This window comes from Oncorhynchus nerka, linkage group LG5, assembly GCF_034236695.1.
Source record: "Oncorhynchus nerka isolate Pitt River linkage group LG5, Oner_Uvic_2.0, whole genome shotgun sequence".
Classification (NCBI taxonomy): domain Eukaryota; kingdom Metazoa; phylum Chordata; class Actinopteri; order Salmoniformes; family Salmonidae; genus Oncorhynchus; species Oncorhynchus nerka.
The window spans coordinates 30,378,979-30,404,334 of NC_088400.1; the positions used below are offsets into that span (position 1 = coordinate 30,378,979).

General features: G+C 47.1%; 1 protein-coding gene across 3 annotated transcripts in view; it reads right to left on the reverse strand.

Moving 5' to 3' along the window:
* The window catches only part of LOC115122190 (ras-GEF domain-containing family member 1C-like), a 62,755-nt gene that overhangs the window by 15,737 nt on the left and 21,662 nt on the right, over window positions 1-25,356 (reverse strand). For all 3 annotated transcript variants that reach the window (XM_065018517.1, XM_065018514.1, XM_065018515.1), the window contains exons 2-4: window positions 2,855-3,087; window positions 2,579-2,701; window positions 2,209-2,346 (exon numbers count right to left, since the gene is read on the reverse strand). In XM_065018517.1, coding sequence (XP_064874589.1) covers window positions 2,209-2,346; window positions 2,579-2,701; window positions 2,855-3,076 — 483 coding nt within the window. In that variant the 5' untranslated portion in view covers window positions 3,077-3,087. The remainder of the gene's footprint in view (window positions 1-2,208; window positions 2,347-2,578; window positions 2,702-2,854; window positions 3,088-25,356) is intronic.

Here is a 25,356-nt window from a genome sequence, read left to right on the forward strand (position 1 = left end):
CTCAACTGGCCTACCTGGTTAAATAAAGTTTCAATAAATAAAATAAATAATCATCATTATCACCATCACCGCAATCATCATCACCATCACAATCATCACCCCCAATATCATCAGCATTCTCCTCCTCATCATCATCACCATCATCATCACAATCAACATCATAATCATCACCCTCATCATCTCTCCAGACTACATCCCTCTCCTTCACAGTTTTACACCCCTCTTTCACACCATCGTGCGTGTGTGTGTCCCTTTTCATCTGTGTGTGTGAGTGTGTGTTGTGTTCCCCGCAGTGTGTGTGTGTGTGTGTGTGTGTGTGTGTGTCCCTCCCCCGCTGAGCTGTGTGGCTGTAAGGCTGGTGGTTGGGGCTGGTAGGTCGAGTCTCAGTAAATCACCCATAGCGTGTCATAAATGACCTGAAGCCAGAACACTGCCTGGGCCCTGCTATGCAACCACAAATAGCTGCAAATTCATCACCATCACCCTCCTCTTGCTCTCTCTCCATCCCTCTTCTTCCTTCTTCACATCTACCCCCTTTCATCCTACTCCACTTCCCCTCCCTGCTCTTCCTCCCCTTCCTGCTCTCCATTTTCCATCCCTCTCTACCTCCCCCTCATCCTCATGCCCCCCTAATCCTTCATCATCATCCATTTCTTTCTCTCTCTTTCCTTGAGGCTGCAGAGCCAATGCAAGAACCCCTCCCCTCGTTGCTCTTTCTATTCTCTCTCTCTCCCTCTCAATTTCAATTTAAGGGCTTTATTGGAAAGGGAAACAACTGTTAACCTCTCAAGTGAAGAATCACTTTATTTTAGGTGGTTGTAGAATTTAAAGTCTCTTTTCTGGATTTTGATAATTTTGTGGGCAGTGTGCACATAGCCTGTCTTCTCTTGAGAGCCAGGTCTGCCTACAGCGACCTTTCTCAATAGCAAGACTATGCTCACTGAGTCTGTACATAGTCAAAGAGTTCCTTAATTTTGGGTCATTCATAGTGGTCAGGTATTCTGTGACTGCGTACTCTCTGTTTAGGGCCAAATAGCATTCTAGTTTGCTCAGTTCTTTGGGTTAATTCTTTCCAATGTGACAAGTAATTATCTTTTTGTTTTCTCTTGATTTGGTTGGGTCTAATTGTGTTGCTGTCCTGGGGCTCTGTGGGGTCTGTTTGTGAACAGAGCCCCAGGACCAGATTTCTCTTCTCCAGGTTCATCTCTCTGTAGGTGATGGCTTGTTCATGGCTTGTTTGGGAATCGCTTCCTTTTAGGTGGTTGTAGAATTTAACGGCTCTATTCTGGATTTGGTTCATTAGCGGGTATTGGCCTAATTCTGCTCTGCAATGCATTACTTGGTGTTTTACGTTGTACACGGAGTCTCAATTTGGTGTTTGTCCCATTTCAATTTGGTGTTTGTCCCTCATAATGGGTTCTAGAACTGATTCAAGTATTTTTAGTGTATAGTGTAAGTGATTCGTCATAGTGAAGGCGTAGATCCAGGTTTTCTGGGTCTGTATCTTTTTGGTTGGATAGGTTAATCATTTTATTTCTTAGGTTTTTGCATTCTTCATCAAACTATTTGTCATTGTTGTTTATTTTCTTATAGGGGTGTTAGTGGGCTGACTGTGAACGCTCTGAGAGACTCTGGGTTGAGGTCAGTGATAAAGTATTCTACAGTACTACTGCCAAGGGATGAGCTGTAGGTGTACCTACCATAGGAGTCCCCTCGAAGCCTACCATTGACTATGGACAGACCCAGCGTGCGACAGAGCTGCAGGAGTTGTGACCCATCTCTCCCTCTCTCTCTCTCCCTCTCCCTCCTCTCTCTCTTCTCTCGCCCCCCTCTCCCTCTCCTTCGCTCTCTCTCTCTTTCTCCTTCCTCTCTCTCCCTCTCTCTCTCTCTTTCATTCTTTCTCTCGCCCTCCTCTCTCTCTCTCTCCCTCTCTCTCTCTCCGTTCTCTCGCGCGCTCTCTCCCTCCTCTCTCGCTCTTTCTCCCTCTCTTCTCCCTCTCTTCTCTCTCCCTCCTATCTCTCTCTCTCTCTCGTTCTTTCTCTACTCTTTTCTCTCCCCCTATCCCGCTCTCTCCTGTAATGCAGTAGAAGAGGAATGCATAACATTGCACTGTTTTGTACATTCAGAGTGCCACACCCATTCACCCGACTGAGTCTCCTTTATGAGAGTATGGAGGGTAGCCTCTCATACTCCCTCCCTCCCTCTCACCTCATCACAGGGTGCTATCCTGTGGATGATATCTTTGAAAAGGCCCACCATCTTCTCCTCTCTGAAGTCTGTGGGAAACGTCTCTGTCCACTCAGTCAGCAGCTGCAGGATCTTGGGACCAAACTTCCTCACTTTAGCCTGTGAGGAGACACAGTCAGAGTCAGTGGGATGGAAAGTTTAGGTTTGTGTGTGTGTGTGTGTGTGTGTGTGTGTGTGTGTGTGTGTGTGTGTGTGTGTGTGTGTGTGTGTGTGTGTGTGTGTGTGTGTGTGTGTGTGTGTGTGTGTGTGTACGTGTGTGTGTGTACGTGTGTGTGTGTGTGTGTGTGTGTGTGTGTGTGTGTGTGTGTGTGTGTGTGTAAGCAGTGCTGACCGTGTCCATTGGACTCTGGTCCAACTGTTGTTGTTTGATGCAGCTGTCACAGAGTCTGGCCAACAGCTCAGGAGGAGAGATGAACAGACGAGCACTCAGCAGGAACGTAAACACATAGGCTTTCTGTGGAGGGAAACAATGGGTTAAACACATAGGCTTTCTGTGGAGGGAAACAATGGGTTAACACATCCAGTATTTCCATTTTCATTAACATTATATTCCTACTACTATTTATACTGCTGAGGCTGGGGCCACTACAACCAGCGTAGTGTTTACCTCTGGGTAGTAGTCTGTGGTGGGCACTAGGTGCTGGATGAGAGTGTCCAGAGAGGCGGAGGTAATGGGGGGTCCGTCGGCCACGCAAGCCCCAGGTCCTCTGGCCTCCTGGGGGCCTTCCTCCTCCTCAGGGTCAGCCTCAGAGCAGGTGGAGGTCAGGTGGGGGCTGAAGCCACTGGGGGTGAACATGGTGCCTGCTGCTGGGAACACAGTCTGGGGCATTCCTCTCCTGGCTGGGATGGACAGACAGAGAGATACATTCAACAGGCTAGCTGTTTACCCTCTCAGAGCGTTATCTCTAGTTCAGTCTCCACTACACACTCATTCCATCCCAGTGACTTTACAACCTGTCAGCCACAGCCTCCGTTGTTGGGGGAAATGGAACCCCCAGCAGGCCGTCTCGAAGGACGATGCAATACAAGAGGGGAAATGTGTGTCATACTGTCGCCGTCGAGACCTTTGCCGTAAGAAAGTGTTCCGTTTCCTCTCTCCCTAACCCTTATCTCTCTCCCTAACCTTATCTCTCTCCCTAACCCTTATCTCTCTCTCTAACCCTTATCTCTCTCCCTAACCTTATCTCTCTCCCCAACCCTTATCTCTCTCCCTAACCCTTATCTCTCTCCCTAACCTTATCTCTCTCCCTAACCCTTATCTCTCTCTCTACCCCTCATCTCTCTCTATGTACCCCTGGTCTCTCTCTCTCTATGTACCCCTGGTCTCTCTCTCTACCACTCATTCCTCTCCCTAACCCTTATCTCTCTCCCTAACCCGTATCTCTCTCTCTACCCCTCATCTCTCTCTCTATGTACCCCTGGTCTCTCTCTCTACCACTCATTCCTCTCCCTAACCCTTATCTCTCTCCCTAAACCTTATCTCTCTCCCTAACCCTCATCTCTCTCCCTAACCTTATCTCTCTCCTTAACCTTATCTCTCTCCCTAATCCTTATCTCTCTCTCTACCCCTCATCTCTCTCTCTCTCTGTACCCCTGGTCTCTCTCTCTCTACCACTCATTCCTCTCTCTGCCCCTCATCTCTCCCTCTCTCTCTACCCCTCATCTCTCCTCTCATCTCATCTCTCTCCCTACCCCTCATCTCTCTCCCTAACCCTCATCTCTCTCCCTAAACCTCATCTCTCTCCCTAACCCTTATTTCTCTCCCTAACCCTTATCTCTCTCCCTAACCCTTATCTCTCTCTCTACCCCTCATCTCTATCTCTCTGTACCCCTGGTCTCTCTCTCTACCACTCATTCCTCTCTCTGCCCCTCATCTCTCCCTCTCTCTCTACCCCTCATCTCTCTCTCTCTACCCCTCACCTCTCTCTCTCTACCCCTCATCTATCTCTCTCTGCCCCTCATCCCTCTCTCTCTCTACCCCTCATCCCTCTCTCTCTACCCCTCATCTCTCTCTCTACCCCTCATCCCTCTCTCTCTACCCCTCATCCCTCTCTCTCTACCCCTCATCCCTCTCTCTACCCCTCATCTGGATCTCAAGACATCACTCTCTATATTTTAGTTTTTTACCCAAAGTCGACCTTTAAAGTAACTGTTCAGTGTTTCCAGAGTTCTATGAAATATGACATTAATTAATTCCATTATGATTGAAATTGTAATTAAGTATGTTAAAAGGCAATTTTTTTGTGTGGGTGTACCCCAACAACAGAATGTTGTGGGCGTATATCGGTCATTAAAAATGCTGATTGGCCAGCTCATCCTCCTCAGGAGGATGACATCATCCTGTATGAGGAAATAGCAAGCATTTTTAAATGGTCTATTTGAGATACTAGTTTGAGGTGTTTTAGAAATAATAAAACATCTCCAATGTATGCTTTGGCCACAAATACGAGTATAGGATGAGTCAACAACATTATTTGGGTGCGAGTCCACAGAATATACACTTTATGAAGTGAGACTTTCAATGGACAGTTACTTAAAAACTGAAACATTTTCTCTCAACCTCAGGGCAAAATGTGTAGAGTAGCAGGAATTTTGCTTTAAAACTGCAAAAAAATTATAGGACTTATGACAAAATAGCATTATAAAACTGAAATAGTTTCTCTCTGCACCATGGTAAAATGTGTTGAAATGCAGAAAGTTGCACATCTGTTTTCCCTAATTAATTCAATTATTTCAGCTTTGGGGATGGACCTTCCACTTAAACTGTGTTTTCAAAATACCCTTCCATATACCCCTTAACATACCTCTCTAAAGGCATAATAGATGTCAAACTGTGTAGAATTGCAGGAAATGTGTTGTACCTCCGGACCTCGTCTACAACACCTAAGAGGTGAGATGTGAAGCCGACGTAGCAAAGTTTCCTCTCCAAGACTTCCTCTTCCCTTTGTTTCTTTGCTCATATTACACACACACACACACACACACACACACACACACACACACACACACACACACACACACACACACACACACACACACACACACACACACACACACACACACACATATACAAACAAACAGACACACACGTACACACACACACAAACATATACAAACAAACACACACACACGCACACACACAAACACATACAAACAATCACATACAAACAAACACACACGCACGCACACGCACACACACACACACAAGCAAATGCAAACACATACACACACAAACACACACACACACACAAGGGGAGGGAAGGGGAAGCAGGAGAGGGTGGATGTCACTCTACTCTGCCTGCATCATCTCTGATAAAAGGTTCTTTAAAGCAGCTGACATTTCCTTGTCTTTGTCTTTGGTTGAAAGGCAGAGGTCATGGTAATCAGCAGTTCAGTGTATTTAAGCCAGCAGTCAACACCCCACTCCTTTCATTAAGCTGTCACACCTGTCTGGGACCTGACAACATTCTAGTCTTCTGATGTAACTCTCCTCCTCTGACGGTGCATCTATTTCACAGCATGTACATGTATAGGCACACACACACACACACACACACACACACACACACACACACACACACACACACACACACACACACACACACACACACACACACACACACACACACACACACACACACACACACACACACGCACGCTCGAACAAGCAGGCTGGCACACACACTGTCACCGCTTTAGTCTCTGACCTTTTTGACTGTTTGGTGATAATTACATGAAAAAGATAGAGCAAAGTGAATTACAAACAATGGATTGTGAGGTCTGAGATATATTCTGACCCAATTAGAAGCCGTTATCTGCTTGGTGGTTGTACTGTGTTTTTAAATCAATCAATATCTGACTTTTCCTCAGTATTTGACATATATAATTGTCTAGATGTGATTATACTGGGGAAAGCCCAGTGTGTCCTTGCAGTACCACTGCTGTGGTGTAGATTACCCTGGCACTGCCAGCTCAATGCTGTCCTAGTGGGATCCCTACAGTAAGCATTTCCTATGTAAGCCAGGGCTGACTGTCTGGCTGAGTGACTGGCTGACCGTCTGACTGGCTGGCTGACTGGCTGACTAGCTGACTGCCTGGCTGACTGCCTGGCTGAATGACTATGACTGGCTAACTGTCTGTCTGGCTTGCTGACTGGCTGGCTGGATGACTGGCTGAGTGGATGACTGGCTGACTGCCTGGCTGACTGGATAACTAACTGGTTGATTGACTGGCTGACTGGCTGACTGTGTAGTTAGGCCTGTACAGCTCTGTGGTCATGATGGGTGTGGCAGGACATCTGTGAGTTCAACCATGTGTCACCACTGTTCATAGAAACTAATCCCCTGTATTAGCCCAGAGACGGATAAGCGGATGAGCATGAGTGTGCGTGTGAGTGTGTGGGTGCTCAGTTGGTACCTCTGTTACACACGGACGCAGGCACACGTATGCACACACACACACACACAAACACACCAATCAGCCCCATCATTTATTCATGACATGACGATATCGCCAGGTGATGCTTCATGGTCTAGCAGTATAGGAAACAATAATACACACATCCTGTCTGATGTGTTTTACAGTAGTGCTGACACACATCTACAGTATCAGACACATTTAGCTGCGCCAAAATAATGATGAATTATGCTGCAATGCTTTTTGCACCATTTCCAGCCAAATAGATGAGATCCCCCTGCAGACACACCCATAACCTACTGTAGAACCAACCTGTTGTTAACACCTCTAATAGTCAAAGGGGGTTCAGTATTTATGTATTTATATCAGTCTGCTAATACAGCACTATTAAAGGCCCAGTGCACTACTTTTGTCATAGCATATCAAAAATAAAACGTAAAAAAATATATATATTATGATTTTTCAGCACGCCTACTTCCCACGGCTATACCTGAAGATATAACATCTTTGTATTTATTTGATAAAATATTGAATTTTGGCAATACTACTATAGCCCACACAAATGCATTGAAGTGTCTGCCCTATGTCTAGGAGATATAAGAAAACTCGGGAAACATTTTTATTTTATTTTTATACATATTTAACTCCTTTTTTGTTAGCACAAATTTACCTCCATTTAATTGAATGTAATTTATTTGGGGCATATACAACAACATGTACAATGTGGACCCAGAGGACGTCACTTGAAAGTATGAATTAAAACGCTTATTTCCAAAGTGGTCCTCGATGGTAAAAACAAGAACACATAATGATTAAAAGAAAAGACAAAATGACAAACAACCATAAAGACATTCATTTATATTGACGTCCTAAAAAGTGTCACTATTCACTGCACTTCTCCCTAACCTTAGAAATCAACCCTATTCATTTCACACTAAAACAATCTATTAATTACACATCATACCGATCCTTCAAATCAATACACCTGACCAGCAGCAGGGGCACAAGGGTCATTGGAGTGGTTTCCCTGACTTACACAACCTTGTCCAAATGAAATACCTAGGGAAGGGGGGGGGGGGGTCATTGCAAACGGAGAACATGATTGTGTTCGTTGAGAGTCTCCCCTTCCCAAAGTGGGATCATATTAGTTAGTAGGCCAAACCGTTCGGACCAGTGGAGGTCGGTGACGTTTAGGATGAGGGAGGATAACTATTGTCTTTATGAGCATGGCCTTATTTCTATTACAGCATATTGGATGACTGTCATTTTTATTCCATTCACCCAGCTCAATGTTTAGGCTACTACATGATACTCACATTTGACCTGTACCCATCATGAGGTTGCTACAACCTAGCCTATGAATGAAAGTCTACAATGTAGGTACGCAGGTCGAGAGACAAATGTGCAATCAAGGTGACAGTTAGTGCGACATTCAGCGTTTTTCAACAGACTCGGCAGAATGAATACACCCCTGATCACATGCGAACACAGTTCACTTTCATAGCAGCCACATACAAACAGCATGATACCTGTGATTGTTGTATAATTCCTTCTTGCATCTACGTGCTCTCCTACTCTCACCTTTTACCTTTGCTTGTGGACTTCAGTGCACAACACATCAGCTGTATGTGACCAGGCGAAAAAACATATCACAACCGCAAACCGCTATACACAGCCTACATTGTTATTGGCTATTAGCTATAATGTTAGCTAATGCCATAGACAACATAGCTACTAGACTATTAAGGATTAAGATGTTCTTCTGTCACATTCCCATAGGGCCTGGAACATCACATCAACTAAAACACAGCAGGTGTTTATCATACTACCTGGCCGAGACCAACAGCAGCAGCAGAAGTGTGTGTGTGTGTCTAGAATCTAGACAGATGTAAGTCTCATTGTGCAGTAAGTCTCATTGTGTAAGTCTCATTGTGGAGTGGATATACAGCCACCTACAGACAACCTTTTGTTCCAGTGGGGCTGCTATCCTTACCATCATGGGGAGCCTCTTGCTTTGTTCTGTCAGGATTAACACAGGGTGCCACTGTCTGCAGAGATTTACACACACACGCACACACACATCCCGCCCGTGAGCACACACACTCTGCCCTTGAAAGAAAGGCATTCGCTTGACTGAGGTTCTAAGGCTGTCAGACTCCTCCCTTCATATCTTTCTCTTTTTTCACATGTTCCCTTTCTCTCTCTCTCTCTCTCTCTCTCTCTCTCTCTTTCTTTCTTTCTTTCTTTCTTTCTTTCTTTCTTTCTTCCATTGTCACTCTCATACAGAGACACTCTCCTCTCTACAAAAGGGAAAATAAATAAACATAATTATGGGTTGTATTTACAATAGTGTTTGTTCTTCACTGGTTGCTCTTTTCTTGTGTCAACAGGTCACAAATCTTGCTGCTGTGATGGTACACTGTTGTATTTCACACAATAGATACCCAAAACTGGGTTTGTTTTTGAATTCTTTGTGGATCTGTGTAATCTGAGGGATATATGTGTCTCTAATATGGTCATACATTTGGCAGGAGGTTAGCAAGTGCAGCTCAGTTTCACCTAATTTTGTGGGCAGTGTGCACTGTCTTCGCTTGAGAGACAGGTCTGAGTCTTTATATAGTCAAAGCTTTCCTTAATTTTGGGTCAGTCACAGTGGTCAGATATTTTGCCATTGTGTATTCTCTGTTTAGGGCCAAATAGCATTCCAGTTTGCTCAGTTTTTTGGTTAATTCTTTCCAATGTAACAAGTAATTATCTTTTTGTTTTCTCATGATTTGGTTGGGTCTAATTGTGTTGCTGTCCTGGGGCTCTGTGGGGTCTGTTTGCGAACAGAGCCCCAGGACCAGCTTGCTTAGGGGACTCTTCTCCAGGTTCATCTCTCTGTAGGTGATGGCTTTGTTATGGAAGGTTTGGGAATCGCTTCCTTTTAGGTGGTTGTAGAATTTATTGGCTCTTTTCTGGATTTTGATAATTAGCGGGTATCGACCTAATTCTGCTCTGCATGCATTATTTGGTGTTCTACGTTGTGCTCTCTCTCTCTCTCTCTCTCTCCCCCCCCCTCTCTCTCTCTCTCTCTCTCTGTCTCTCTCTGTCTCTCTCTCTACCCCCTCTCTCCCCTCTCTCTACCCCCTTCTCTCTCTCCCCCCGTTCTCTCTCTACTCCCCCTTTCTCTCAACCCCCCTCTCTCGCTCTGTCTCTCACTACCCCCTCTCTCGCTCTGTCTCTCTCTACCCCTCTCTCTACCCTCTCTCTGCTCCCTCTATCTACCCTCTCTCTCTGCTCCCTCTCTCTACCCTCTCTCTCTACCCCCTCTCTCTACCTTCTCTCTCTGCTCCCTCTCTCTACCCCCCTTTCTCTCAACTCCCCCCTCTCTACCCTCTCTCTCTGCTCCTCTCTCTACCCCACTCTATCTACTCCCTCTTTCTCTCTTTAACCCCACTCTCTCCCTCTACCCCACTCTCTCTCTACCCCCCTCTTTCTCTTTCTCTCTCTCTCTCTCTCTCTCTCTCTCTCTCTGTCTCTCTCTGTCTCTCTCTCTACCCCCCTCTCTCCCCCTCTCTCTACCCCCCTTCTCTCTCTCCCCGTTCTCTCTCTACTCCCCCTTTCTCTCAAACCCCCCCCCTCTCGCTCTGTCTCTCACTACCCCCCCCACTCTCTCGCTCTGTCTCTCTCTACCCTCTCTCTCTGCTCCCCTCTATCTACCCTCTCTCTCTGCTCCCTCTCTCTACCCTCTCTCTCTACCCCCTCGCTCTACCCTCTCTCTCTGCTCCCTCTCTCTACCCCCTTTCTCTCAACTCCCCCTCTCTCTACCCTCTCTCTCTGCTCCCTCTCTCTACCCCACTCTATCTACTCCCTCTTTCTCTCTTTAACCCCACTCTCTCCCTCTACCCCACTCTCTCTCTACCCCCTCTTTCTCTCTAACCCCACTCTCTCCCTCTACCCCACTCTCTCTCTACCTCCCCTCTCTCTAACCCCCTTTCTCTCTCTCCCCACTCTCTCTCTACCCCCCTCTCTCTACCCCCCTCTCTCTCTAACCCCCTTTCTCTCTCTCCTCCTCCTCTACCTCTCTCTCTCTCTCTGTCTCTCTCCCCACTCTCTCTCTACCCCCTCCCTCTCTAACCCCCCTTTCTCTCTCTCTCCTCCTCTCTCTACCCCTCTCTCTCTTTCTGTCTCTCTCCCCCTCTCTCGCTCTACCCCTCTCTCTCTCTCTCTCTCTCCCTCTCTCTCTGTGAAACCTGTTCCCCAACCTGAATGACTCACACACTTGTCTGTCAGTGAGGCAGAAAGGAGAGGCAGGAGAAAGAGGAGAGACACAGCTACCAGACTGCTCTCTCAGACACAGAGGTAGAGGTCAGGGGAGTTGGGGATTTGGGGACAACTCTAAAATCAGACTGTAGTGTAGTGGAGAGAGGAGTGGGAGCGGCAGGTTGAATCAATGAGGTAGCAAATCTCTGTCTGGATTCTTAGACATATAGGATTAAGGGGCCTGTTGGGGTTAAAGGGTTAATGAGTAGGGCCATTGAGGACAGATTCACAATATGCCAGCTGATTCAGTCAGGCATTAAATCTCAGTCTGCCCTCTCAGACATAGAGGTCAAGGGGTAGAGGTCAGGGGGTAAAATCCATTGCTTCCTGAGTACAGTCAGGGCTTTGTTTACACCAGGGTCAATCCAAGGTTGAGAGCCCCTCTTCCAACTTTTTTATTCAGCCTGGCCCAGGCTGTTTTAGTGTCTTATTCATAGACCTTGGAAGCTCTAGAAAAGCCTAGAGAGGCTGAGGCAGTATAGACACCCGGGCTGTTTTAGTGTCTTCTTCAGAGACCTTGGAAGCTCTAGAAAAGCCTAGAGAGGCTGAGGCAGTATAGACACCCGGGCTGTTTTACAGTGTCAATTTCAATTTTCATGTCAATTTATCACTCCAAAGTCAGACTGAAGCGATGACAAGACCAGTTGTGTCTCTCTCTGTACAGCAGCAGGCAGAGATCCTAGCTGTTATCCTATGTCTGAGAGACAGTATCTAGCAGGGAGGAGACAGAGGATTTATTATTTAGAATGTCATACAGTACATGACCAAAAGTATGTTGATACCTGCTCGTCGAACGTCTCATTCCAAAATCATGGGCGTTACTCTGGAGTTGGTCTCCACTTTGCTGCTCAAATAAGGGGCTCCCGAGTGGTGCAGTGGTCTAAGACAAGGCAGCTCAGTGTTAGAGGTGTCACCTCTGCATCACATCACATTGCACGGTGCACTATTGGCCCAGCGTCGTCCGGGTTTGGCCGGGGTAGGCCGTCATTGTAAAATAAGAATTAGTTCTTAACTGACTTGCCTAGTTAAATAAAGGTTACATATAAAAAATGTAAAAAGCAGCCTCCACTCTTCTGGGAAGGCTTTCCACTAGATGTTGGAACATTGCTGCTATAACAGCCTCCACTCTTCTGGGAAGGCTTTCCACTAGATGTTGGAACATTGCTGCTATAACAGCCTCCACTCTTCTGGGAAGGCTCTGGTTGAACATTGCTGCTTCCACTAGATGTTGGAACATTGCTGCTATAACAGCCTCCACTCTTCTGGGAAGGCTTTCCACTACATAGATGTTGGAACATTGCTGCTATAACAGCCTCCACTCTTCTGGGAAGGCTTTCCACTAGATGTTGGAACATTGCTGCTATAACAGCCTCCACTCTTCTGGGAAGGCTTTCCACTAGATGTTGGAACATTGCTGCTATAACAGCCTCCACTCTTCTGGGAAGGCTTTCCACTAGATGTTGGAACATTGCTGCTATAACAGCCTCCACTCTTCTGGGAAGGCTTTCCACTAGATGTTGGAACATTGCTGCTATAACAGCTTCCACTCTTCTGGGAAGGCTTTCCACTAGATGTTGGAACATTGCTGCTATAACAGCCTCCACTCTTCTGGGAAGGCTTTCCACTAGACGGTGGAACATTGCTGCGGGGACTTTCTTCCATTCAGCCACAAGAGCATTAGTGAGGTGATGCACTGATGTTGGGTGATTAGGCCTTGGTCGCAATCTGTGTTCCAATTCATCCCAAAGGTGTTAGATGGGGTTGAGGTCAAGGCTCTGTGCAGGCCAGTCAAGTTATTCCACACCGACCTCGACAAACCATTTCTGTATGAACCTGGCTTTGTGCACAGTGGCATTGTCATGCTGAAACAGGAAAGGTACTTCCCCAAACTGTTGCCACAAAGTTGGAAGCATAGAATTTCATCGTATACTGTATTTTTAAGATTTCCCTTCACTGGAACTAAGGGGTCTAGCCCGAACCATGAAAAACAGCCCCAGACCATTCTTCCTCCTCCACCAAACTTTACAGTTGGTACTATGCATTGGGGCAGGTAGCGTTCTCCTGGCATCTGCCAAACCTAGATTCGTCCGTCAGACTGCCAGATGGTGAAGCGTGATTTAGCACACCGGAGAACACCCTTCCACTGCTCCAGAATCCAAAGGCGGCAAGCTTTACACCACTCCAGCCGACGCTTGGCATTGCGCATGGTGATCTTAGGCATGTGTGCGGCTTCTTGGCCAGGGAAACCCATTTCATGAAGCTCCCGACTAACAGTTATTGTGCTGACGTTGCTTCCAGAGGCAGTTTGGAACTTGGTAGTGAGTGTTGCAACCGAGGACAGACAATTGTTATGTGCCACGCGCTTCAGCACTCGGCAATCCTGTTCTCTGAGCTTGTGTGGCATACCACTTCACAGCTGAGCCATTGTTGCTCCTAGATGTTTCCATTTCACAGTAACAGCAATAACTTACAGTTGAACGGGGCAGCTCTAGCAGGGCAGAGATTTCCCGAACTGACTTGTTGGATAGGTGGCATCGTATGACCATGCCACGTTGAAAGTCACTGAGCTCTTCAGTCAGGCCATTCTACTGCCAATGTTTGCCTATGGAGATCGCATGGCTGTGTGCTCAATTGTATACACCGGTCAGCAACAGGTGTGGCTGAAATAGCCGAATGCACTACTTTGAAGGGGTGTCCACATACTATTGTATATAAAGTGTACCAGCTCCCTCTGGACATCCATATAGTAGAACATGTTATAACTGACAGCCAATTGGATCGACAAGATCCTTATATTCAAGTGGGTTATGAATGAGGAAGATATTACAAAAACCTTTCAGAGTCCCCTCTCAGATGCCAATGGTGACATGAAACATCCTCTATGGGTATGGCAGCACGCTTTGTTTTGTTATTGTCATTTCCTAGTTCAAAGGTCATTCAGGATTGATCCCCCCCCGGACAAGGAGATGTCAAATGTTATCCTTACCCTCCCTTTGGTGGGTGAGGAGGTGGGGTGAGGAAGAGGTAAGAAGGGACGAATAGGGGTGAGAAGAGGAGACATTCCACCCCAGGGCAGGAAGCCTGAGGCCATCTGTCTGAGGAAACCTTCTCTATCTCTGACCGAACTAGTAACTTTTCTTCCTCAGCCGCTCATCTTCCTCAGCCTCTCCTCTTCCTCTCCTCTCCCCTCCCCCTAACTCCTTCCTCTCCCCCTACCCCTATGTCCCTCCTCTCCCCTCCCCCTAACACCCTGCTCTCCCCTCCCCTAACTCCTTCATCTCCCCACACCCCTATGTCCCTCCACTCCCCTCCCCTAACTCCCTCCTCTCCTCTCCCCTAACTCCTTCCACTCCCCTCCCCTAACTCCCTCCATCCCCTCCCCTAACCCTCTCCATCCCCCTCCCCCTAACTCCCTCCATTCCCCTCCCCTAACTCACTCCACCCCTCCCCCTAACCTACTCCCCTCCCCTAACCCTAACGCACTCCACCACACTCCCTCCCTTAACTCTCTGCCCTCCCCTAATTCCCTCCTCTCCCCTCCCCTAACTTCATCCCCCCTCTAACTCTCTCCTCTTCTCTCCCCTCCCTCTAACTCCCTCCTCTCCCCTCCCCTAACTCCTTCCACTCCCCTCCCCCTAACTCCTCCATCCCCCTCCCTAACTCCTCCCCCTCTCCCTCCATGACTCCCTAACTTCCATTCTCCCCTCTTCCTCCGACTCCTCCTTCTCTCTCTCACTCCCTAACCCTCTCCTCCCCCTCCCCCCTTAACTTCACTCTCTCTCTCCCCATTGACTCTCTCTTCTCTCTCCCTTCCCTCCCCTGACTCTCCCTCTCCCCCACTCTCTCTCTCCCCCTCCCCCACCCCTGACTCTCTTCTCTCTCTCTCCCCACCCCCTGACTCTCTCCTCCCCTCCCCTCCCCCTCCCCTGACTCTCTCTTCTCTCCTCTCCCCACCCCTGACTCTCTCCTCTTCCCCCCCTGACTCTCTCTTCCCCTCTCCCCCACCCCCTGACTCTCTCCTCTCCCTCTCTCCCACCCCCTCTCTCCTCTCCCCCCCGACTCTCTCTTCTCTTCTCTCCTCTCCTTCCCCTGACTCTCTCCTCTCCCTCCCCACCCCTGACTCTCTCCTCTCTCTCTCTCCCTCCCCTGACTCCCCTTCTCTCTCTCCCCCACCCCCTGACTCTCTCCCTCCTCCCCTCCCCTGACTCTCTCTCTCTCTCCCCTCCCCACCCCCTGACTCCCCTCTCCTCTTCCCCTCCCCTGACTCTCTCTTCTCTCCTCTCCCCTCCCCTGACTCTCTCCTCTCCCCCTCCCCCTCACTCTCTTTTCTCTCCTCTCCCCTCCCCCTGACTCTCTCCTCTCCCCTCCCCTAACTCTCTCCTCTCTGAACATCTATAACACTTGTCATCTAATTTCAGCTCCGGTTGTTAACTCTATTAGCAAGTTCATTATTTTAGCGCCTTTTCCATTTTTAGGAACTGCTCTAAAAAAACATTGGCATACTTGTAGTGCAGACACTGTTTAGGGGCGTAGTGAGAGTGAGAGTGCTTCGGAGCGTTGTAGCACTACTGGCCTAAATCGGGGATGTTCTTTGAAAGTTGTTTGCTTTGTAGTGATTCTGTGGGCTTTATCTCAATTTGAGCCCAGACGTGTTTTAAAAAAAAATAGGATGTCCTTTGAGCACAGTAGTTATTGATCATCACAATAATAAACCATGATGTTTTTCTCTCTCTCCACTATAATGCATCATTCCCCTCCACTAGTCCATCCATTCCTTTCCCTGCCCTACTTCTCCACCCTCCATGTCAGGATGCCTGTACAGATGGCCCTTCAGCAGCCTGTCCTCCCAGTGGGGACTGCTGGCATGGGAGCCATTTGGCTCACCATTCTCCACAGTCACAACAGGACCCCAAAAGTCTATTGGCGTCCAGCACTATGCCTGAGGAGAATGAGTAAGGCCAGGGCCGCTTCTGCCAAGTTGAGTGGAGTTAACGCCAACATAGAGAGCGAAAAATTCCAAGCTTATGTCTCAGCGCACTTTCTAACAAACCATAAACCGCCTTCCTTTGTTTGTGGTGTGGGGGATTCAGCTGCAGACAAATGAGTGTATTGTGTTACACACATGCACCCATGTAGACACACACACACACACACACACACACACACACACACACACACACACACACACACACACACACAAACTATCAAGTTACCATTGCAGTATTCCATTTCTCCACCCATACGCCAACCATCTTCTTTCTGTGGTAAGGCATATCAGTGAGAGAGAGAGAGAGGCTGAGCATAACATGAACACTTCCCTAAATCCCTCTGTTGAACAGCCACCACCATCCTGGATCAGCTTCATCAATCTCCAGCGTAAACCTCTTTGGGAATATTCTTCCAATAAACACTACCTGGGAGTGTGTGTGTTAGAGGCAACCAGCCGGGCCTACATCCCTGTTATTGAGCATTTCTCCTTTGCTCCATACTCCATCCACCTAATAGGTGTGGCTTATCAAGAAATGGCATGAAATGGCATGATCAATACATAGGTGCACCTTGTGTTGAGGATAATAAAAGGTCACTCTAAAACTTGCAGTTTTGTCACACAACACAATGCCACAGATGTCACAAGATTTGAAGAAGTGTTCAATTGGCATGCTGACTGCAGGAATGTCCAACAGAGCTGTTAACAGATCATTTAATGTTAATTTCTCTATCATACTACAACGTAGTTAAAGAATTTGGGAGGAAGGGTTCTAAGGAGTATTTCTGTCTGTAATAAAGCCCTTTTTTGTGGATAAACTGATTCTGATTGGATGGGCTTGACTCCCCAGTTGGATGTGCTTGACTCCAAGTGGGTGGGCCTCTGCCCTCCCAGGCCCACTCATGGCTGCAACCCTGCCCAGTCATGTGAAATCCATAGGTTAGGGCCAAATGTATTTATTTAAATGGACTGATTTCCTTTATAGAACTGTAACTCAATAAAATGGTTGAAATTGTGACATGTTGCATTTCTATTTTTGTTCAGTAGGGTGGTTCCTCTGTAGCTCAGTTGGTAGAGCATCAGTGCCTGGATAGAATCAATCATTTTGTAGTTACCATAAGATATTTTGGTGCGAATCAAAAAGGATTGTCAAATGTTCTTTACATTGATTTTGCACAACCATGCAAAAATAATTGCCGCTTAACGCAATCAACTACAAATAATTGGAAACCGATGCAAATCTAATACCGCTGCATAACTAATTTCATAATTCAAGATTCTTTATCCTTTATTACCCTCACTGGACAGTGGAGCGACAGAGACATAATGGGCATGAGAGACAGAGACATGACGAGACAGGAGAGACAGAGACATGATGAGACATGAGAGACAGAGACATGACGAGACAGGAGAGACAGAGACATGACGAGACAGGAGAGACAGAGACATGATGAGACAGGAGAGACAGAGACATGATGAGACAGGAGAGACAGAGACATAATGAGACAGGAGAGACAGAGACATGATGAGACAGGAGAGACAGAGACATGATGAGACAGGAGAGACAGAGACATGATGAGACAGGAGAGACAAAGACATAATGAGACATGAGAGACAGAGACATGATGAGACAGGAGAGACAGAGACATAATGAGACAGGAGAGACAGAGACATGATGAGACAGGAGAGACAGAGACATGACGAGACAGGAGAGACAGAGACATGATGAGACATGAGAGACAGAGACATGACGAGACAGGAGAGACAGAGACATGACGAGACAGGAGAGACAGAGACATGACGAGACAGGAGAGAGAGAGACATGACGAGACAGGAGAGACAGAGACATGATGAGACAGGAGAGACAGAGACATGATGAGACAGGAGAGACAGAGACATGATGAGACAGGAGAGACAGAGACATGATGAGACAGGAGAGACAGAGACATGATGAGACAGGAGAGACAGAGACATAATGAGACAGGAGAGACAGAGACATGATGAGACAGGAGAGACAGAGACATGATGAGACAGGAGAGACAGAGACATAATGAGACAGGAGAGATAGAGACATGATGAGACAGGAGAGACAGAGACATGATGAGACAGGAGAGACAGAGACATGATGAGACAGGAGAGACAGACACATAATGAGACAGGAGAGACAGAGACATGATGAGACAGGAGAGACAGAGACATGATCAGACAGGAGAGACAGAGACATGATGAGACAGGAGGGACCGAGACATAATGAGACAGGAGAGACAGAGACATGATGGGACATGAGAGACAGAGACATGAGAGACAGACACATGAGAGACAGAGACATGATGAGACAGGAGACAGAGACATGATGAGACAGGAGAGACAGAGACATAATGAGACAGGAGAGACAGAAACATGATGAGACAGGAGAGACAGAGACATGATGAGACAGGAGAGACAGAGACATGATGAGACAGGAGAGACAGACACATAATGAGACAGGAGAGACAGAGACATGACGAGACAGGAGAGACAGAGACATGATGAGGCATGAGAGACAGAGACATGATGAGACAGGAGAGACAGAGACATAATGAGACAGGAGAGACAGAAACATGATGAGACAGGAGAGACAGAGACATGATGAGACAGGAGAGACAGAGACATAATGAGACAGGAGAGACAGAGACATGATGAGACAGGAGAGACAGAGACATGATGAGACAGGAGAGACAGAGACATGATGAGACAGGAGAGACAGACACATAATGAGACAGGAGAGACAGAGAAATGATGAGACAGGAGAGACAGAGACATGATGAGACAGGAGAGACAGAGACATGATGAGACAGGAGAGACAGAGACATAATGAGACAGGAGAGACAGAGACATGATAATACATGAGAAACAGAGACATGATGAGACATGAGAGACAGAGACATGATGAGACATGAGAGACAGAGACATGAGAGACAGAGACATGATGAGACATGAGCGACAGACACATGAGAGACAGAGACATGATGAGACAGGAGAGACAGAGACATGATGAGACAGGAGAGACAGAGACATAATAAGACAGGAGAGACAGAGACATGATGAGACAGGAGAGACAGAGACATGATGAGACAGGAGAGACAGAGACATGATGAGACAGGAGAGACAGAGACATGATGAGACAGGAGAGACAGAGACATGATGAGACAGGAGAGACAGAGACATGATGAGACAGGAGAGACAGACACATAATGAGACAGGAGAGACAGAGACATGATGAGACAGGAGAGACAGAGACATGATCAGACAGGAGAGACAGAGACATGATGAGACAGGAGGGACCGAGACATAATGAGACAGGAGAGACAGAGACATGATGGGACATGAGAGACAGAGACATGAGAGACAGACACATGAGAGACAGAGACATGATGAGACAGGAGACAGAGACATGATGAGACAGGAGAGACAGAGACATAATGAGACAGGAGAGACAGAAACATGATGAGACAGGAGAGACAGAGACATGATGAGACAGGAGAGACAGAGACATGATGAGACAGGAGAGACAGACACATAATGAGACAGGAGAGACAGAGACATGACGAGACAGGAGAGACAGAGACATGATGAGGCATGAGAGACAGAGACATGATGAGACAGGAGAGACAGAGACATAATGAGACAGGAGAGACAGAAACATGATGAGACAGGAGAGACAGAGACATGATGAGACAGGAGAGACAGAGACATAATGAGACAGGAGAGACAGAGACATGATGAGACAGGAGAGACAGAGACATGATGAGACAGGAGAGACAGACACATAATGAGACAGGAGAGACAGAGAAATGATGAGACATGAGAGACAGGAGAGACAGAGACATGATGAGACAGGAGAGACAGAGACATGATGAGACAGGAGAGACAGAGACATGATAATACATGAGAAACAGAGACATGATGAGACATGAGAGACAGAGACATGATGAGACATGAGAGACAGAGACATGAGAGACAGAGACATGATGAGACATGAGCGACAGACACATGAGAGACAGAGACATGATGAGACAGGAGAGACAGAGACATGATGAGACAGGAGAGACAGAGACATAATAAGACAGGAGAGACAGAGACATGATGAGACAGGAGAGACAGAGACATGATGAGACAGGAGAGACAGAGACATGATGAGACAGGAGAGACAGAGAGACAGAGACATGAGACAGGGGAGACAGAGACATGAGAGACAGAGACATGACGAGACAGGAGAGACAGAGACATGACAGAGACAGGAGAGACAGAGACATGATGAGACAGGAGAGACAGAGACATGATGAGACAGGAGAGACAGAGACATGATGAGACAGGAGAGACAGAGACATGATGAGACAGGAGAGACAGAGACATGATGAGACAGGAGAGACAGAGACATGATGAGACAGGAGAGACAGAGACATGATGAGACAGGAGAGACAGAGACATGATGAGACAGGAGAGACAGAGACATAATAAGACAGGAGAGACAGAGACATGATGAGACAGGAGAGACAGAGACATGATGAGACAGGAGAGACAGAGACATGATGAGACAGGAGAGACAGAGACATGATGAGACATGAGAGACAGAGACATGACGAGACAGGGGAGACAGAGACATGACGAGACAGGAGAGACAGAGACATGATGAGACAGGAGAGACAGAGACATGAGAGACAGACACATGAGAGACAGAGACATGATGAGACAGGAGAGACAGAGACATGATGAGACAGGAGAGACAGAGACATGATGAGACAGGAGAGACAGAGACATGATGAGACAGGAGAGACAGAGACATGATGAGACAGGAGAGACAGAGACATGATGAGACAGGAGAGACAGAGACATAATGAGACAGGAGAGACAGAGACATGATGAGACAGGAGAGACAGAGACATGATGAGACAGGAGAGACAGAGACATGATGAGACATGAGAGAGACAGAGAGACATGATGAGACAGGAGAGACAGAGACATGATGAGACAGGAGAGACAGAGACATGATGAGACAGGAGAGACAGAGACATAATGAGACAGGAGAGACAGAGACATGACGAGACAGGAGAGACAGAGACATGATGAGGCATGAGAGACAGAGACATGATGAGACAGGAGAGACAGAGACATAATGAGACAGGAGAGACAGAGACATGATGAGACAGGAGAGACAGAGACATGATGAGACAGGAGAGACAGAGACATAATGAGACAGGAGAGATAGAGACATGATGAGACAGGAGAGACAGAGACATGATGAGACAGGAGAGACAGAGACATGATGAGACAGACACATAATGAGACAGGAGAGACAGAGACATGATGAGACAGGAGAGACAGAGACATGATCAGACAGGAGAGACAGAGACATAATGAGACAGGAGAGACAGAGACATAATGAGACAGGAGAGAGACATGATGGGACATGAGAGACAGACACATGAGAGACAGAGACATGATGAGACAGAGACATGAGACATGATGAGACATGAGAGAGACAGAGACATAATGAGACAGGAGAGACAGAAACATGATGAGACAGGAGAGACAGAGACATGATGAGACAGGAGAGACAGAGACATGATGAGACAGGAGAGACAGAGACATGATGAGACAGGAGAGACAGACACATAATGAGACAGGAGAGACAGAGACATGACGAGACAGGAGAGACAGAGACATGATGAGGCATGAGAGACAGAGACATGATGAGACAGGAGAGACAGAGACATGATGAGACAGGAGAGACAGAGACATGATGAGACAGGAGAGACAGAGACATGATGAGACAGGAGAGACAGAGACATGATGAGACAGGAGAGACAGACACATAATGAGACAGGAGAGACAGAGACATGATGAGACAGGAGAGACAGAGACATGATGAGACAGGAGAGACAGAGACATGATGAGACAGGAGAGACAGAGACATAATGAGACAGGAGAGACAGAGACATGATAATACATGAGAAACAGAGACATGATGAGACATGAGAGACAGAGACATGATGAGACATGAGAGACAGAGACATGAGAGACAGAGACATGATGAGACATGAGCGACAGACACATGAGAGACAGAGACACGATGAGACAGGAGAGACAGAGACATGATGAGACAGGAGAGACAGAGACATGATGAGACAGGAGAGACAGAGACATGATGAGACAGGAGAGACAGACACATAATGAGACAGGAGAGACAGAGACATGACGAGACAGGAGAGACAGAGACATGATGAGGCATGAGAGACAGAGACATGATGAGACAGGAGAGACAGAGACATAATGAGACAGGAGAGACAGAAACATGATGAGACAGGAGAGACAGAGACATGATGAGACAGGAGAGACAGAGACATGAGAGACAGAGACATGATGAGACAGGAGAGACAGAGACATGATGAGACAGGAGAGACAGAGACATGATGAGACAGGAGAGACAGAGACATGATGAGACATGAGAGACAGAGACATGACGAGACAGGGGAGACAGAGACATGACGAGACAGGAGAGACAGAGACATGATGAGACAGGAGAGACAGAGACATAATGAGACAGGAGAGACAGAGACATGATAAGACAGGAGAGACAGAGACATGATGAGACAGAGAGACAGACAGAGACATGATGAGACAGGAGAGACAGAGACATGATAAGACATGAGAGACAGAGACACGATGAGACAGGAGAGACAGAGACATGATGAGACAGGAGAGACAGAGACATAATGAGACAGGAGAGACAGAGACATGGTGAGACAGGAGAGACAGAGACATGATGAGACAGGAGAGACAGAGACATGATGAGACAGGAGAGACAGAGACATGATGAGACATGAGAGACAGAGACATGACGAGACAGGGGAGACAGAGACATGACGAGACAGGAGAGACAGAGACATGATGAGACAGGAGAGACAGAGACATAATGAGACAGGAGAGACAGAGACATGATAAGACATGAGAGACAGAGACATGATGAGACATGAGACAGAGACATGATGAGACATGAGAGACACATGAGAGACAGAGACATGATAAGACATGAGAGACAGAGACATGATGAGACAGAGAGACAGAGACATGAGACAGGAGAGACAGAGACATGATGAGACAGGAGAGACAGAGACATGATGAGACAGGAGAGACAGAGACATGATGAGACAGGAGAGACAGAGACATAATGAGACAGGAGAGACAGACACATAATGAGACAGGAGAGACAGAGACATGATGAGACATGAGAGACAGAGACATGATGAGACAGAGACATGATGAGACATGAGCGACAGACACATGAGAGACAGAGACATGATGAGACAGGAGAGACAGAGACATAATGAGACAGGAGAGACAGAGACATGATGAGACAGGAGAGACAGAGACATGATGAGACAGGAGAGACAGAGACATAATGAGACAGGAGAGACAGAGAGACATGATGAGACAGGAGAGACAGATGAGACAGAGACATGATGAGACAGGAGACACATGAGAGACAGAGACATGATGAGACAGGAGAGACAGACACATAATGAGACAGGAGAGACAGAGACATGATGAACAGGAGACACAGAGACATGATGAGACAGGAGAGACAGAGACATAATGAGACAGGAGAGACAGAGACATGATGAGACAGGAGAGACAGAGACATGATGAGACAGGAGAGACAGAGACATGATGAGACAGGAGAGACAGAGACATGATGAGACAGGAGAGACAGAGACATGATGAGACATGAGAGACAGAGACATGAGAGACAGAGACATGATGAGACATGATGAGACATGAGAGACAGAGACATGATGAGACAGGAGAGACAGAGACATGATGAGACAGGAGAGACAGAGACATAATGAGACAGGAGAGAGAGACATGATGAGACAGGAGAGACAGAGACATGATGAGACAGGAGAGACAGAGACATAATGAGACAGGAGAGACAGAGACATGATGAGACATGAGAGACAGAGACATGATGAGACAGAGACATGACGAGACATGAGCGACAGAGACATGAGAGACAGAGACATGATGAGACAGGAGAGACAGAGACATGATGAGACAGGAGAGACAGAGACATGATGAGACAGACACATGAGACAGAGACATGATGAGACAGGAGAGACAGAGACATGATGAGACAGGAGAGACAGAGACATAATGAGACAGGAGAGACAGAGACATGATGAGACAGGAGAGACAGAGACATGATGAGACAGGAGAGACAGAGACATGATGAGACAGGAGAGACAGAGACATGATGAGACAGGAGAGACAGAGACATGATGAGACAGGAGAGACAGAGACATGATGAGACAGGAGAGACAGAGACATGATGAGACAGGAGAGACAGAGACATGACGAGACAGGAGAGACAGAGACATGATGAGACATGAGAGACAGAGACATGACGAGACAGGAGAGACAGAGACATGACGAGACAGGAGAGACAGAGACATGACGAGACAGGAGAGACAGAGACATGACGAGACAGGAGAGACAGAGACATGATGAGACAGGAGAGACAGAGACATGATGAGACAGGAGAGACAGAGACATGATGAGACAGGAGAGACAGAGACATGATGAGACAGGAGAGACAGAGACATGATGAGACAGGAGAGACAGAGACATGATGAGACAGGAGAGACAGAGACATGATGAGACAGGAGAGACAGAGACATGATGAGACAGGAGAGACAGAGACATGATGAGACATGAGAGACAGAGACATGATGAGACAGGAGAGACAGAGACATGATGAGACAGGAGAGACAGAGACATGATGAGACAGGAGAGACAGAGACATAATGAGACAGGAGAGACAGAGACATGACGAGACAGGAGAGACAGAGACATGATGAGGCATGAGAGACAGAGACATGATGAGACAGGAGAGACAGAGACATAATGAGACAGGAGAGACAGAGACATGATGAGACAGGAGAGACAGAGACATGATGAGACAGGAGAGACAGAGACATAATGAGACAGGAGAGATAGAGACATGATGAGACAGGAGAGACAGAGACATGATGAGACAGGAGAGACAGAGACATGATGAGACAGACACATAATGAGACAGGAGAGACAGAGACATGATGAGACAGGAGAGACAGAGACATGATGAGACAGGAGAGACAGAGACATAATGAGACAGGAGAGACAGAGACATGATGGGACATGAGAGACAGAGACATGAGAGACAGACACATGAGAGACAGAGACATGATGAGACAGGAGACAGAGACATGATGAGACAGGAGAGACAGAGACATAATGAGACAGGAGAGACAGAAACATGATGAGACAGGAGAGACAGAGACATGATGAGACAGGAGAGACAGAGACATGATGAGACAGGAGAG